This window comes from Parasteatoda tepidariorum, chromosome 6, assembly GCF_982258835.1.
Source record: "Parasteatoda tepidariorum strain Cologne lab strain chromosome 6, Ptep-v5.0, whole genome shotgun sequence".
Taxonomy (NCBI): Eukaryota; Metazoa; Arthropoda; class Arachnida; order Araneae; family Theridiidae; genus Parasteatoda; species Parasteatoda tepidariorum.
Genome location: NC_141760.1, coordinates 14,244,138 through 14,259,982, shown reverse-complemented (window position 1 = coordinate 14,259,982; position 15,845 = coordinate 14,244,138). Strand labels below are relative to the sequence as shown.

The window sequence follows — 15,845 nt, the reverse complement described above, 5'->3', positions numbered from 1 at the left end:
ATAGTTCTATAGTAGTTCTCTGTATTCCCTTGGTGATGAAATGAGAATTGAAAAGTCAACTGTAGACAAAAATATTTGTATAATTATCTGAGCTTAATGAACCATCGTTCGATAATGATGATGCATTTATTTATATGTGTTTCATTTATTTTTTTGTAGTGGCCATTAAAATCATTGTAAATTAAGTTTATAAACACAAGAAGAAAATAAAAAAGCCAAAGTTTTTATTTCACTTTAAATACAAATCTTTCGAAAAATCTAAAAATATTCTGCCGCGGTATATTATTAGACTTTAGACTTTTTAATATGCTATTTTATTTATATAAATATCTATTTTCATACATGGCTGCTTCAGATTTTGCGTCATCATATTATAATTTCAAAAAGTGCTGATGTCTTTACCTTAAACTGAACTAGAAGAATTGTGTGGTTTGCACATATGCGTATTCATCAGACGTATGAAAAAGGGTGGAATGTTTGTCTCGAAATCATTTTAAATCAAAGTTATTCTTTTAACCCTTCAGACGAGAGGTTCCAACTTCAAAAACACGTTTTTTTTTTAAATGAAAATAAAAAAGAAAATGGGTTTTAATTATTTCATTCTTGTTGTTGTTGTTACTTTACGTCGCACTAGAGCTGCACAATGGGCTATTGGCGACGGTCTGGGAAACATCCCGGAGGATGATCCGAAGACATGCCATCACAATTTTGATCCTCTGCGGAAGGGATGGCACCCCCGCTTCGGTAGCCCGACGACCTGTGCGCGAAGTCGAGCACTTTACGGTAGCACAGTTTAACGAGGACCAATACCGCACACCCTCGGTCCCTACGCAGACTGATCCAAGTGGTCACCCACCCGCACACTGACCGTAGCCAGTGATGCTTGACTTCGGTGATCTGCTGGGAACCGTGTTTTAACGATCAGTCCACTGCGGGACTTTCATTCTTTAGATTTATTTTGAAAAACTAAAACGTTCATATATTCTACAATAGATTATTTATATAAATATCTAATTTGTTTACAAGTTTTTAGAAACTATACAGGTAATAACACTATATATATAATTTTATATTATATATTTAGATACGTATTATATTATACACACGGTTATTATATATAGATTAAAAGGGATTGCTAATTACAGAAAATTTTCTTATTTGGCCAATTGTCCGTCAGCTGGGTGCAAACAAATTAAACCATTTTTATTTATTTATTATTTTATTTTTTGTGGTGAAGGCCATTTTGTTTTTGCCGTATCGCACATCGAAATTGCAGAATTATAATTTTTTCTCGACTACATATTTTTCTTAACTTAGATTCATTATTTGTTTGCGTATTTTATTGTATCCGTGATATATTTTTGTTTTGTGCACCTGTCAACTTCGATGCATGATTAGTTTGTTTATGTTCTACTCGGCCTCATGCCTGTCATTACGTTAAGTAAAAAATATGTAATGAAAAAATTGAAATCTTTGTGTAAAAATATAGAATGTGTCATTAAAAATAATTGATACTTGACGGGCTTGGTTTACTCGAAATAGAATGGAAAGAGCAGTTGCAAACGTAAACAAATGCCACGTTTCAACTACCAATCATGATCGATACACCCACACTACGTCACTTGCACCTTATCCCATTTTGTAGTTGTTAATGGCAACACTTGTTTACACTATTTTTACTCTGAAAAGAAACGTAATCCGATTGACTGTCGCTACTTACTGATTGATCTTTGATACATTTTTAGTTAACAGGCAAGTGAATTGGTGTCAACTTAGATATCTTTATACTCTATACTGCCGTGTATTTGTAAACACAAAATAGGTGCTTCACGAAAAATTTCAGCTTCTCAATTATTTTATTCACTATCAAAGCTAAAAAAACAGAATTTCTGAAAACTAAAATTAGAAAAAAATTAATTTATGAAAAAAATATATATTTTTAGTATATATTTTATTATACGTAAATGCCCATTAAAATATTTAATTTTTTGTCGCTTACGTTGATTTTTATAATGCACAGCAGAATAACATCAGATAGTTTTACATTCACTAATAGTTTTCAATATTTTTGTAATAAGTGGTCCAAGACCATATGCATCAGAAAGACTTGAAACCTAGATATTATTAGATATTGTTATGGTTTATAATTAAATTTTTAATAATGCAAAAAAAAATATGATTGTTTGGAAAAAGTGGGAGGAAAAAACTTGTTAGAAGAAAAACTGGTTAGAAAAAATTTAAATTTAATAAAAATGCCTTACAATAATCATTTTTGCAATATTTACAATATTTTTTTTGCGTTATAAATGCTGATAAAGAGTTGAAAATATAATAGATAATTCTTTTATAATAAAACATTTGGGCATAAAGGTTTTTTTTTTTTGTGTTTAACTTCCAAAGCGTCTATAGCAAAATTTAATACAGATGTATAAAAGCGTATTTAAAAAGGCCTTAAAAAATAGAAAAAATAGAAAAAAAATCATTTATAAATAGAAAAAAATCATTTAAAAATAGAAAAAAAATCATTTAAAAATAGAAAAAAATCATATAATAACAGAAAAAAATAGTCTATAAAAAATTAAAAACAATTAATCCAAATTTATAAAATGCTTCTGACAAGAAAAAACCTACATTTAAACTAAAATCAATTAAATGGCCGTTAACTTAATATACTATCTATGCATAGTCATCGTACTGAGGAAGGTGGGGAAGGTGACGGTGAAAAAGACAGAGAAAAATAAGGTTTGAATTCCAAGAGGAGATAAGAGTTTATCTCTCTGATAACAAAAATTTATCATCATTTTATTTTGGAGAGATATTTGTTCCACAAGAAAAATATATACACCTATTTTAATGATGGATAATAAAAAAGCAACTATTTTAGCATGCACATTCATTTTAGATTTGTATTTTATAATTTTATATTGATTTATAATAAATATTTGGGGGGAAGGGCATTGATAGCTATACAATATTTTTCAAAATATTTGAAATTGAGCTCTAAAAAAGTTCTTGATTCAATAATAATAAATAGTATTTTTCAATAATAAATAGTATTTTTTCAAATATGGTTTGTTTAAATGGCATTAAAATGAAACATATTATCATCTTTGTTAATATTTTTTATATCATGGATTAAACCCTTTTGTGAGTGTTGCTAGATTACATTATATATAATACTATATTACAAGATTTTATTTTCTATAAAAATTTTCGAAGTAAAAGAGAAAAATAAATAAATAAATATGTATCGAGAGTTGCCAACTTGTTCCGCTTAGTGAGAATTCTTTTTCCAGTTTTAGAAAAATTAAACGAATTTGAACTCTACATAAAAATAATTCAAACATTGAAAGAAAATTAAAATTTGAAAATTGAAATCGTTTTCAAAATTGAAAGAAAACTGATTTTTCTCACCTCTCTACATAAAAATAATTCAAACAAACATAAAATACCCCTTTGATATATTTTTCTCGGGATGAGGCTCTTAGAATTGTTTTTAATGTTAAACAAAATTATGAAATTTTTGTTTTCAATATTCTACCTCTTCATTTATGCAAAGCACAATAATCGGCATCCCACTTACATTTTATTCAATATAAATTCGGTAAAACAAAGGCTCAAAAATGTTCTTCTGCGATTTGTGATAAATAATAATTTAAGTAATTGTCATAATATTCATTCGAATATTACTTTTCTTAACTATTTTCTTAATTGTAAATATTTATGTAAGTAACTTCCGCAAGATTAAAATCCTTTTTAATTCTTTCTATTTTAACCCTTTGACGCAGAGTGTTTTCATTAAACAAGTATTTCCATGCAGTCTTTTGTAATAATTTAGGTCAAAATAAGTGAACATTTTTTAATAAGTAAGCATTTTAATAATTTATGGTTATAAAATACAGCATGAAACACGGGTGTCTTTTTCTGCGATAAAGATAAAATCTTCCTAACACGACTCACTTCCAAACAATAATTTTGCGAATTCGTACTAAATTGTAGTTATTTATGTCTAACAGATACTCTCATTTATCATTGAAATTTCTCTAATTTACAAAGCCATCAGTTATGGATAAATTTTTGAATAGGAATGAAAAAAAAATTCAAACTACTCTTTTTTCCTGGGTTTTATATTTTAATACCAATATAGTTCCAATTATCTAACAGAATTTTTTTTTGGAATTATTAGACTGGTTTTTTTTAAGTAATTAACTAATACCGAAATATGTTTTGGCCCGAAATTAGAGAGCCAAAAAAATATTTATAAGAGGGAAACCAGTGACCCTCTTTTATATTTTTTTCTGTGTCCCTCTTAGCTATATATATTAGTTATGGATAAATTTTTGAATATGAAGGAAATTGAACTACTCTTTTTTTTTTTAGTTTTATACTTTAATACGAATATAATTCCAATTATCTAACAGATTCTTTTAGTGATTATTAGACTGCTTTTAAATAATGCCAAAATATATATTTTTGCTTGCAATTAGAGAGCCAGAAAAATATATATAAGAGGGAAACCAGTGTCCCTATTATATATTTTTTTTCTGTGTCCCTTTTATAAATCAATTATTGATAAATGTTTGAATATGAAGGGAAAAAATTTTAAACTACTCTTTTTTTGGGTTTTATATTGCAGTACAAATATAATTCCAATTATCTAACAGATTTTTTAGTAACTATTAGACAGTTCTTTTTTTTATTTTTTAAATAATTATAAGATACCAAAATATATTTTTGCTTGCAATTGAGCGCTAGAAAGAAATATACAAATGGGAAAAAAGAAAAGAAAGAAATAGAAAGAAATATACAAAGTTTTCGTTTTTTCTATTTCGACTGCTCGATTTCACAGCCCTGTTCTGAAACAAAAATAATAAGAAAATAATAATAAAAAGTATTTATTGCTCGAATTAATAATACGAAGGAATTATATAAATTAGAACTTAGTGAGATTCTTAATTATTTATTCAGTTTTTATTCACGAGAGCGACTGACCACAAGGAGCAAAGGTCGGTGATGTTTGTGTGCCAAATGGCAACTATTTACTTCACAATTATTTTGAACCAATTTTTTTTTTAATGAATCTAACTATGGCCTGCGGTTACGTTAAGATCTGCAATTAAACACGATAAAATACATTTATCTTTCATTTCTGTCGAACAAAAATTAGATTATATGTAGTTCGTTCACCAGGAGTTGGCATTTGGCTCCGCCTTCATTACGTGGTATCCGACGATACTATTTCACTTTTTTTAGGAGAAGGATGTGAACAGTCCTGAACAAGGTTGCCATTTGGCGATTGTATGACAAAAAAATTTCTTCGAAATCTTTATGTGCATTTTATTAGCATTAAATATTTCATAAATTTGATGGCATTTGTTTCTTTTGAGTGAATAGTTTGTCCTTTTTGAGAAATTTTGCTGGGAAAACAGCAGTTTTTATATTAAAAATATATTTAATTAGCTAGAGTAAAGAAAGATATATTAGCGATAGTATATAAATAGATATAGAGATAGATATAGATAGATATAGAGATAGATAAATAGATAGAAAGATATATAAAGCGAAGTGACTGAAAAAGAATTGACTGTTTGCGTTTGGTGCGCATTAAGGGTTGTCTCAATTTCAAGCGCGGAGATGTTTCTCCTCTTACTCCTTACTAAACTTATGAAGCGAATTATGAAATTCGTCTATCCAAATGTAATTCCGTGCAAAAAATAAATGTTAGCAAATATTTATACATTTTTATTTTATTTAATAATAGTCGAAAAATTTTTGAATTGTAAGGCATATAATTTTTTACGTCATTTTAAAGTTACATAGCAATTTTGCTCGGCCATTTTCATGGCAATAATTTTACATGGCAAAATACAATAATTGAGCACAATCGGTTGGATAAGTGGCACTGAGACTGAACCTTAAATAAACATTGATGTAGGGCATACGGGGTAAATGTATACCGGGCAGTGGCACTTAACTAGACCTAGTATATATTCCGGACATTTACCAAAAGCGACTATAGGATTGTCAACATTCCCCGGCGAAAGTTAACCAACCATTTCAATCATTCATAATATCATGTAAATGGAACTAATTCTACGGAACATCTTTTAGGAAACGCATAATAGTTCCGTAGAACAACTTTAAAGAACCGCTGCTTTATAATTCTGTAGAACAGCATTTAGGAACTGCTGCTTTATAATTCCATAGAACATATTTTAGTGTTCATATGTGTGTGTGTTGTAGTGATTAAAGCAATTTAAACTCAAATCTTTTCAAGCCTAGAGTAATATATATAACATAAAGTTATGATGTAATCGCTTCATCTCTTGTTTTAGCTACAAATTGAAATTTAAAAAGTCGTGTTTAAAGATATTATCTTTTCTTTAGCTAACCATATTTTATTCAGGACAGACAAGTCACTTCAAAGAAATAGGTTGAGTAAGTAAATAAGAATTGATTGAGAGAGGAAAAGTTTTGCCTCTACGTTTCTATCCATAAGTAAGAATCCATCCATTCCTCCATCTTTCTTATGTTTGGAGGAAACATTAAAAGATTAAAATCAAATCTTATCGTTATCATCTTCTCATTAAAACCTTCGTTTTAATTCTTATCCACTCTAATGTCTCACTGATAGTGTCTTTAAATGCTGTTAGTCAAATGAAAGGGTTTCAAAATTTGAAAACCTTTCTTTTTTGAGCAAAATTTCCAGTTCTACACACGAGCCCAATCGCAAGCTTTCGTTATCGCATTACACAGGTTCTAATTCTCTTTATAAGAGAGATAAATAGACTATAAAAATTTTTATTTTTACTGACTCATAAATTGAAACTGAAAGCTGCTTCCATGAGAAAGAATTTTTAAGTCAGTCTGGCTTACTCTTTCAGAGAGAAGAGAAGTGTGCGACCTTGCGGTGATATCACCCTTTACGTCATGCCAAGCTGTGACATCATCACTCCTGACTCCTCCTCTTCCTTCTCTGCCATCGAAACTCCTCCTACTCGACGTAGACCCACTGTAGTGCCGGCAACAGCACTACTCACTGTATTCCGTGACAAAAATTCTAATTGCATCCCCCACATCAAAACAACAACCCCTGATTCGAAAAGACCCCTCATCAAGTGCATTGTCAAGGTTTTGAAACGTTCTAAGAGCGAAGAGGATAACAATAACGAAGGTTCCAAAAAGCCCAGGGAAGATTTTAAGGAAGTTAAACAAGTAAACAAAAAGTAAGTGTAATTTTTTTTCCCCTTTTGATAATCATTTTATAAGGATGATTTGAATATTCGGTCAATCTTTATAGCTTCAATGTAAAATGTTCTAAGAAAGATATTATTCATAGTACTATTATCATGTTTTGGGATAGTTTTATTTATTTAATTTTTTTACCTTATTATGATGTTTGTTTATTTCTACATTTTCATTCCACATTTTTTAGATGGTTATTCACTTTTTTGAAAGAAGTTAAAAAATTACTTTTTCAAAAAAAAAAAAAAAAAAAAAAAAAAAAGCCTGCATACTAACAACAGCTTCTCTAAACTTTCGAGGAGAAAACCCCCCTTTTTTTCAAAATTTGCTTTCATAAAAAGATTTTTTTCCCTTTTCCACGTCGCAAGGGGGGTGGCAGTGTAGAATTATTTACATTCTTTTCTCCTACCAAGTGTTTCTTACTTCCATTTTTTAATGAACCCTCCAATGGGCCAATTTGTTTCTAAAGAGGATAAATTTAAATATATTTGGAATTGCTATTGAAATAAGGAAAAAAAAAAGATTTAGCTTAAATTTTAACACCTTTTTTTATTTATGAAATAAATTTTATAAATGCTACAAACTGCAAAAGGATTTATGTACTATAACTTCGTATATATTTTCTAAAACTAGCATAAATGGTTACCTATTCCTTTCAAATGTACTCAGGCCGACCAACTTCTACGCATTTTGTAAAACAATTTATAGAGTGGTAGACATTTACAAACTAAAGCTTTCAGAGTTTTTCTACATTTTGCTAAAATTTTTATAAAGCTGGATCAAAATAGCGTTGTATATGAACTTTTAAATCATTTATGTGTAGCGGTGCGGAAAATAAGTTCAAATTAATAAAAAAATAATACATTAAAACATAAACTTAGGTACCGCTAGAATAAGTTTTTACAAAAAGAGTAGAAAATTAGGCACCCCCTGTGTACTTCATCGCAATTGAAGATAATAACTAATGGAATACTAAATTTAAAGTTATAAAGTAGTTTACTACGGTGTTTTTGAAAGTGGTGGTAAGTCTTCTAACCACGGCTTGGTAAGTTCTTCTAACCAAGGATTAAACCGTAAACCAAGTGGTGGTAAGTCTTCTAATCAAGGATTAAACCGTGCCCTACTACTACTATGGATTTTCTGTAGATCTAGAAAATATTTTTCCTAGTGGTAGCAATGGTAATGTATTAATATTTTAATAAATAAGAAATGACAGTACTTTATACCCACGACTTATAAATCATTTTAAAAATGTATATAAATGGTCAGAAAAACGAATAGTCATCGTAATACAATTTATAATGACCTTAACAAAGTAGAAAATTATGAATGAAGCCACTCAGTGCACATAGTAGTGCGACTTTGATCAAATCTTCAAATTTGTTTTAAGCGACTCAAATATTAAATTTGTTTTATTATATGGGCATTTCAATTAATACTCACAACGCATTAAGATGGAATGCATCACTCTGCACCTCCGAATACCTTCGGGGGTGGGGGGGTGATTCAGAAAATTAAGATATCTGTTCTTTTTTCATCATTCTTCGATTTTATGTATATGTTCTAAATTATTTTTTCCCCTATCCCAGATTTTTCCTTTTTGTATATAACCTATTAGTTTATATTTTTTCATCATGTTAATTTACTAACGTTATCTTCCCATCTCCCCTCTTCCCTTAATCCTATTAAATTTCGATGAAGAAGCAGATAGTACAGATAGTGTTAGGTACCCATAATTTAAATTGACAATAATCATCACGAGTATTCGTCTTTAGCTATTAATAGTCACCGTGACTATTAAGATGCCAATTTGAACCGCTTTGTGAAAAAAATATTTTCTTGTGGTAACGATTGGATTTAAGTTATTTTTGATTTGTATTTACGTATACAAAAAGAAAGTGGAACATGGTATGTATTTACACTTTAACTTAATGATAAACTTCTAACTTTAAAGAGCATATATGACGTGCATCCGTATTCAAACTTGCAACGGAAGTATCAGACAAAATTAAGCGATACATCTGATACATACATTTTAGGGTCCTCCCCCTTTTTTTTTATATGTAAAGGCACCATTTGAATTTTTTGTATAATAAGGAGTGTTCTTTCGCGGGCAGAATTTTCCGAGACCTAATATATAAATAGATTTTAGCGAATGTGTTTATGCCATCAAAATAAATTTAAAGAATGAAATACGAGCCGCGATGGCCCAAGGGATAGAGCGTTCGTGAACGGGGTTCGATCCCGGCAGTGGCTGATCGATACGAATTCCGCATCAGGCTTGCACCGACCACACTTCTGACGTGAAATATCCTCAGTGGTAGACAGATCAAGGGTTAGAGTACCCTTGCCGTGAGGCTAACCGTGGGAGGTTCTCGTGGTCTTCCTCACCATGTAACGCAAATGCGGGTTAGTTCCATCAAAAAGTCCTCCACGAAGGCAAATTTCTCCCAATACTTGATCCAGGAGTCCCCCCTTGTCTTCGGGATTGGGTTAAACTTGATAAGCCTACAGAGTTGAAATTAGTAGTCGCAAATCCAAAAATTGGGTCGGCTGTTCAACAACGGTTATAAAAAAAAAAAAGAATGAAATACCAGATTTTATCGTTTTAGAAAACACATGGGTGAATGGGAGTTTTGACGGTAATGGCGTCCTATTATTGTGATGGCTCCATTTTTCATAAGAAAAAAAAGGGTAAGAGTCGTACACAATTTTAGCTTAATTTATTGTTATTGTTGCTGAGCAGCGGTGGCTCAGGACATACAGCGTTCGCCTTCCAATGAGGTGAACCGGGTTCGAACAACACCTCCTAGAATAATAAAGGCCTCAGCACGGATCAAATTAGTAGTCCGATGTGACGAAGTTAACTGCGCAGTTGATGAAAAATAAGAAAGATGTCATTACGTTCGGGGTACTAAGCTGCGCAGTGGTTGAAAATACGAAATATGTCATTACGTTTGGACTACTAAAGGATATTTATGGTAACCCGTGCAGAGGCCTACTCTTTTCTAGGAGGTGTTGGTTCGAATCGATAGCTGGCCGATACGAATTCCGCACTCAGTTCGCACCGACCACCGTGCTGACGTAAAATATCCTTAGTGGTTGACGGATCATGGCTTTCCTCTCCAAGTAACTCAAATGAGCTTTAGTTCCATTAAAAAAGTCCTCCACGAGCACAAATTACTCCCCCTACTCGATCCTGGAGTTTCCTTGTCTTCTGGATTGGGTTCAAAATGACTAGGATACGGAGTTGAACATGGGTGGTCGTAAACTGAAAATCCGGTCGGCTGTTTAACGACGGTTATAAAATAAAATAAAATGTATAACTGATAGAACATTTAGCAGAATGGATAGTAACAAATTACAAGAAAATAGTTCAGAGATAATTCTGTCGGTTGTAATATAACAACTCGTCCTCCTTAAAGAATTATTAGAATACAAAAAGAAAATAAGTTTAGTCAAAACCAGGAAATTTACTGAAATGAAGGACAATGCTTTGGGCAATAAAATTTCCAAATCCTTTGGCTAGAAACATGCTGGCAAACGAATATATGATTAAACGTCAAACATTAACGAGAATAATTTAGCAATTATATTCCTTTGAATAAAAATATGATTATTGCGTATGATTAAGAAAAAAACATGCAAATCTTTTATGTGCGTTTATTTTATTATTTTTACCATGTCCGTAAATTTCAGTGGATAAATTATATATTATATTTTTTTGGGGGGGAGGGGGTTCACATGAAATTTTCAAATATTATCTTCAATTTGCTCTTTTTTTTCCGCGACAAATTTGAAACCCTAATTATTAGTTATGTAAGATAAGCAAATAATTTTCCCTTCGTTTCACTTTTAAAACCATTTCCTAATTAATAGAATTTCAATTTTAAGAATTAGTAAGTAATTGTTTAATTTAATGCTAGTGCTTAAATCATTAGCATTTACGTTCGAGGGCAGATGAAATTGTTTTTCTTTTTTTTATGGTTTCTTTTTTTATCAGTTTTCTCCCAAATCGTGTTTTTTTCTTTTTTAAAGGGAGGCCCACCCTGCTTGCCCTTTGGTTCCCAAAAATGAGCCCACTTTGCCCTTTTTGTAAAATTAAGCCGCCCTCCCTTAAAAACACTGCCTTTTTATTTAGATTCCACTTAGAAAAAAATTTATTCATAGTTTTTAAATAATTACCCACTGGTAAAATTTTCTGTGTTTATAGCCTAAATTCTGATTACTATTACTATTTACTTTGTTAGAATTATTTTTCAACTGGTTAGATTTTTATAAGTATCTTCTTCGGGGGTGGATATTAATCATTTTTTTAAGGGATTTTAATAAAAAAAATTTTTTTTAAAAATACATTTTTTGAAAAAAAATGAATCTTTAAATGTTGATTTTCTCATACTTTTCAGTTTATATTATAGAAAAAAGCTTTCAAGTTGTTTATCAATTAATCATTTTTTCCAAGCTATATTCTATGCTCAGAGATTGCCTTTTAACATGCCTTTAATAATTTTTATAAGCTACAAATTTTTCTCTTATTTTGATGATAAAAGAGAATTACCATTTGAAATATACTCATAAAATAGTATGAAAGGATAATTTCGAAATTGTTGAGAATAAAATTCAGTTATTACATAATATTACACATTTTGATAAATATTTACGAATAAGTGAGTGAAAACTCTTTCAAAACTCTTAAGTGCGCTTTTCTATTTCTAGGGAGAACTCGGCTATTTTTTAACGAATCTCACTATGGAAAAAATTTGTTGTATTTATACAAGTACTTGAGAGTTCCACAATTAGCAAACAATCTATTTATTTTTTCTTTAATACATATTTATTAAATACAATGCATTACGGAATGCTATTATTACGGAATAAATACGAGCTTACAAGTTGTAGCTTAAAAATTATAGTTAAAAGTTGTTTAATTAAAGAAAAAAAAGCTTAAATGAAGATTTATATTTGAAAATTTAGTATTTAAAAATTATAAGTAAATTAAAATGAATACTTTTTAAATATCTCTTAAATTTTGAAAATGCTTTATTAGGAATTTAAAGCATAGCTCATTTAAAAATTTTCAATTATGCCTTTAACTTAAATTTTCTCGTATAGGGTGAAACCGGGTTAGTGGGTCCACTTTTCAATTTTTATTTTTTTCTCGCGGTAAAATTAAATATAAAGTTCAATTTCTTTTATAAGCTACATCACCTCCCATTCAAGATTGTTTTGCAAGAGGCTCAATTGGTAATTTATTTCAATTCATTACTATTAAAAAAAACTTGAGTTAACCGCCGTGTTCCGTTCATAGGAAAAATGTATTGATGAATTCATAGGAAAAATGTATACAGAAGCATTATTGGAAGATAAATATTATCCACTACAGTAACTACACTCTTTTCATTAGCATTTAAATTTAAAAATCCATTTTTGAAAATAAATAAAATATGACTTAAAATCGCCGATTGACCTGTGTAGGGGGCAGGGAACTGTCCTTGCATCAGAAAGGTTCTGGGTTCGAATCCTGGGCAAGGCATCGATGTTCTTTCCTTCTCTGTACTATCTGTCCTTACTGTGGGAACGACGTTGGCCCACCTAATAGGGTGCCCCTAAAAGAGAGGTCAACAAAATCGCCCTGTAAATACCTGAATTGACGGATGTTAACACTGGTGGGCATTGGAAAAAAAATGACTTGAAATTCCTTCATTCAAATTTATTGAATTTCATTAAAAACTAATTTTTGGCTTTCATTCAATAAATTTTGATAATTATTATTAAGATTATATCTGTGTATCGATATCTCGAACCCGATTTCGAGAAAATCTTGTTATGTCAAAAAACTATTTTTCCCCTTGGCAATATATATCCTAATTTGAATTCCTATGTCGAAGGGTTTCCTCTCAAAACCTTGCTACGTCAATTTAAAAAAAAAAAAAAAAAAAAAAAAAAAAAAAGGGAAATAGAAAATGAATTTTTTCTGAAAAATCTTAATGTAAGTTCTTATGTAAAAATCTTACTTTCATTGTAAAAAAATTATTTTCCATTGAATGCATAATTATTTTTGTCTTACTTTTAAAAATGAAATTATTATTGTTGTATTAAGACTTATAGTCAACTATCATTACATATATATATTTATTAGTAATTATTCTTACGTTTCATGACTCTACTTTTTAGAGTCATATTTTAGAATATATTTTTCTACTTTTTAGAGTCATATTTTAGAATATATTTCTCTACTTTTTAGAGTTATATTTTAGAATATATTTTTCTACTTTTTAGAGTCATATTTTAGAATATATTTCTCTACTTTTTAGAGTCATATTTTAGAATATATTTTTCTACTTTTTAGAGTCATATTTTAGAATATATTTCTCTACTTTTTAGAGTCATATTTTAGAATATATTTTTCTACTTTTTGGAACATATTTAGTTCTGAACTTGCTATAACGAAAACGAATATACTGTAACTAGAATAATGCTTAGAAAAAAGTTTATCTGAATTTTCGTCCCTCCGTTAACAGTGAACCAACGTATCCCATGTTGTAGGTTTCACAAAATAACACATAAATTCTTTCCTTATCTTATGAATTTAAATTTAATTAATGATCTAACTTTGAAAAATGATTGCAATTTATTGTATTACATTGTTAAAGAAGCTAATTTTAGAAAGTGAAGTATAGTAGGGGAGAGTGGGGTCAATCGTAACATTTTTTACTTAACTATTTTTAACTAGCGAAAAAGCCAATATATTATTAGTATTAATTGACAGACGAGTAAAGTAGACTATCCTCTACTAGAAAAAAAAAAACCTTATTTTAAATGTTATTATATTAGCTGTTACAATCGCCCCTTTACTTATTGTTACAATCGTCCCCAAAACGCCATTTCAGCTTCATTTGTTAAAAACAATGCTAGTTAATTAACAAAACTAATCTTTTTTTTTTGAAATTTTAATTAAGGTGTCCACTTACATATTCGGTTAATAATTTTTATTTGATTAAACAAAATTACTTTGTTACAATATAATATTCTAGTTCCAAAAAAATGTACTTACGTAGTGTGAAAATATCTTTTGTGATGTAACTCTTTCAAAAGTACATAAAAATGGTTGCCAACAGGGGTGTACATGTAGATTTATTATATACACCTCGTGCGCTACCTAGAAACCAAATCTAGAACCCGACACTCGAAATTTTTGCTCTGTTACAATCGTACCCTGTTACAATTGACCCTACTCTCCCCTACAGTTCAAAAAATTACTTAACAGTGCTAAAATACAACTTGTGGTAATAAAAATGACTCTCGGTGGCTATGCTTAAGAGGAAGCTATACAGTGGGAGAAACTTTTCATGGCGAATTTTCTTTCACCTCCATAAGTAGTTTAAAATTGATATAGAAAAAGTGAGTTCAGACGAACCTACAGTAAGTCACGAATCGCCTGGTCGGTAGGGCGCTGGGCCCATACCCAAGAGGTCGTGGGTTCGATCCTCGCCGGCCGAAGACTCCCCGTGTAGTAAATGGTGACTGATGCAAGTTAAAAAGTCCTCCATGTTCCCACAACAAATCAATACCTCTGGGGGTACTGATCCAGGAGTTTCCTTGTCTTCTGGATTGGTTCAAAATTACAAGGCTACGGAGTTGAACGTAAGTAGTCGTAAACCCATGAAATTGGGTCGGCTGTTCAACGACGGCTATAAAATAAAATAAAATACTGAAAAGAAATTTTCAAAATATGAAAATGAAAACAAATTATAAGAAGATAAATTAGCATTTTTCAATAGGGAAGTTCTCATCCATAAATTTGATATTTTAAAATTTTCTTTTCAGCATTTGAAACTTAATGGCTTTCTCAAGGTTCGCTTGAACTCATTTTTTTTTTCTATGCTACAAATTTTTAACTGCTAGTGGACGAGAAAGAAAATTTGATATTAAAGATTTCCCCCTTGGTATGGCGTCCTCTTGAGCTAAGGCATGTGATGTACTAGATTGAATTAATTCGATTTGATGTACTAGTTGTGAAATATGTTAATGGATAAAACAAAAAAAAATACTTAATAGGATTGTAATAATTGAACCTGGTTCAACTTATTCCATCTCCACCCATATATATCTGTGACAGCAATTCTCTCTTAATAAAATTAATTAATCTCGAACCTCTCGTAATTTGGAGTCTTTTAATTGAATACTTTTTAATTTTATTGATTGCGAAGCAGTCCTGGGGTTCCATGAGCGAAGCGATCAATATTCCAAGCGGAGGGCCTATTTCTAAATAAATAGTAAGTGCCGAGGAGTGTAGAGTAAACACGGATGCTTTAGTTAAGGTAAAAACGTTGACAAGATCGATCTGTATTTACAAATACCTAAATCGATTTTTTAAATTCATTTTTTATATAAATGCAGGAAAAAATTATTCTATAGTTAAAAATCAATTAATTAAATCGAAATTTCATTATTTCTTTAAATTTAAAGAATATTTTAATTTTTAATGACCTAAAATTTCATTATTTAATTAGTTGGAAGTATTTTTCTTGGGCCAAATATTGACCTGTTAAAAAATTTATTTTCATTAAAAAATAATAATTTTTAATGTTTTCGATTCG

General features: G+C 30.0%; 1 protein-coding gene across 6 annotated transcripts in view; it reads left to right on the top strand.

Annotated features, from left to right (window-relative positions):
- Positions 1 to 15,845, top strand: part of LOC107452712 (transcription factor E3) — a 112,348-nt gene that overhangs the window by 54,800 nt on the left and 41,703 nt on the right. For 4 of the 6 annotated variants that reach the window (XM_016069279.5, XM_016069277.4, XM_071178977.2 and 1 more), the window contains exon 2: positions 6,885 to 7,226. The exons of the other annotated variants lie outside the window; for them this stretch is intronic. In XM_016069279.5, coding sequence (XP_015924765.1) covers positions 6,931 to 7,226 — 296 coding nt within the window. In that variant the 5' untranslated portion in view covers positions 6,885 to 6,930. The remainder of the gene's footprint in view (positions 1 to 6,884; positions 7,227 to 15,845) is intronic. 6 annotated transcript variants of the gene reach the window in all.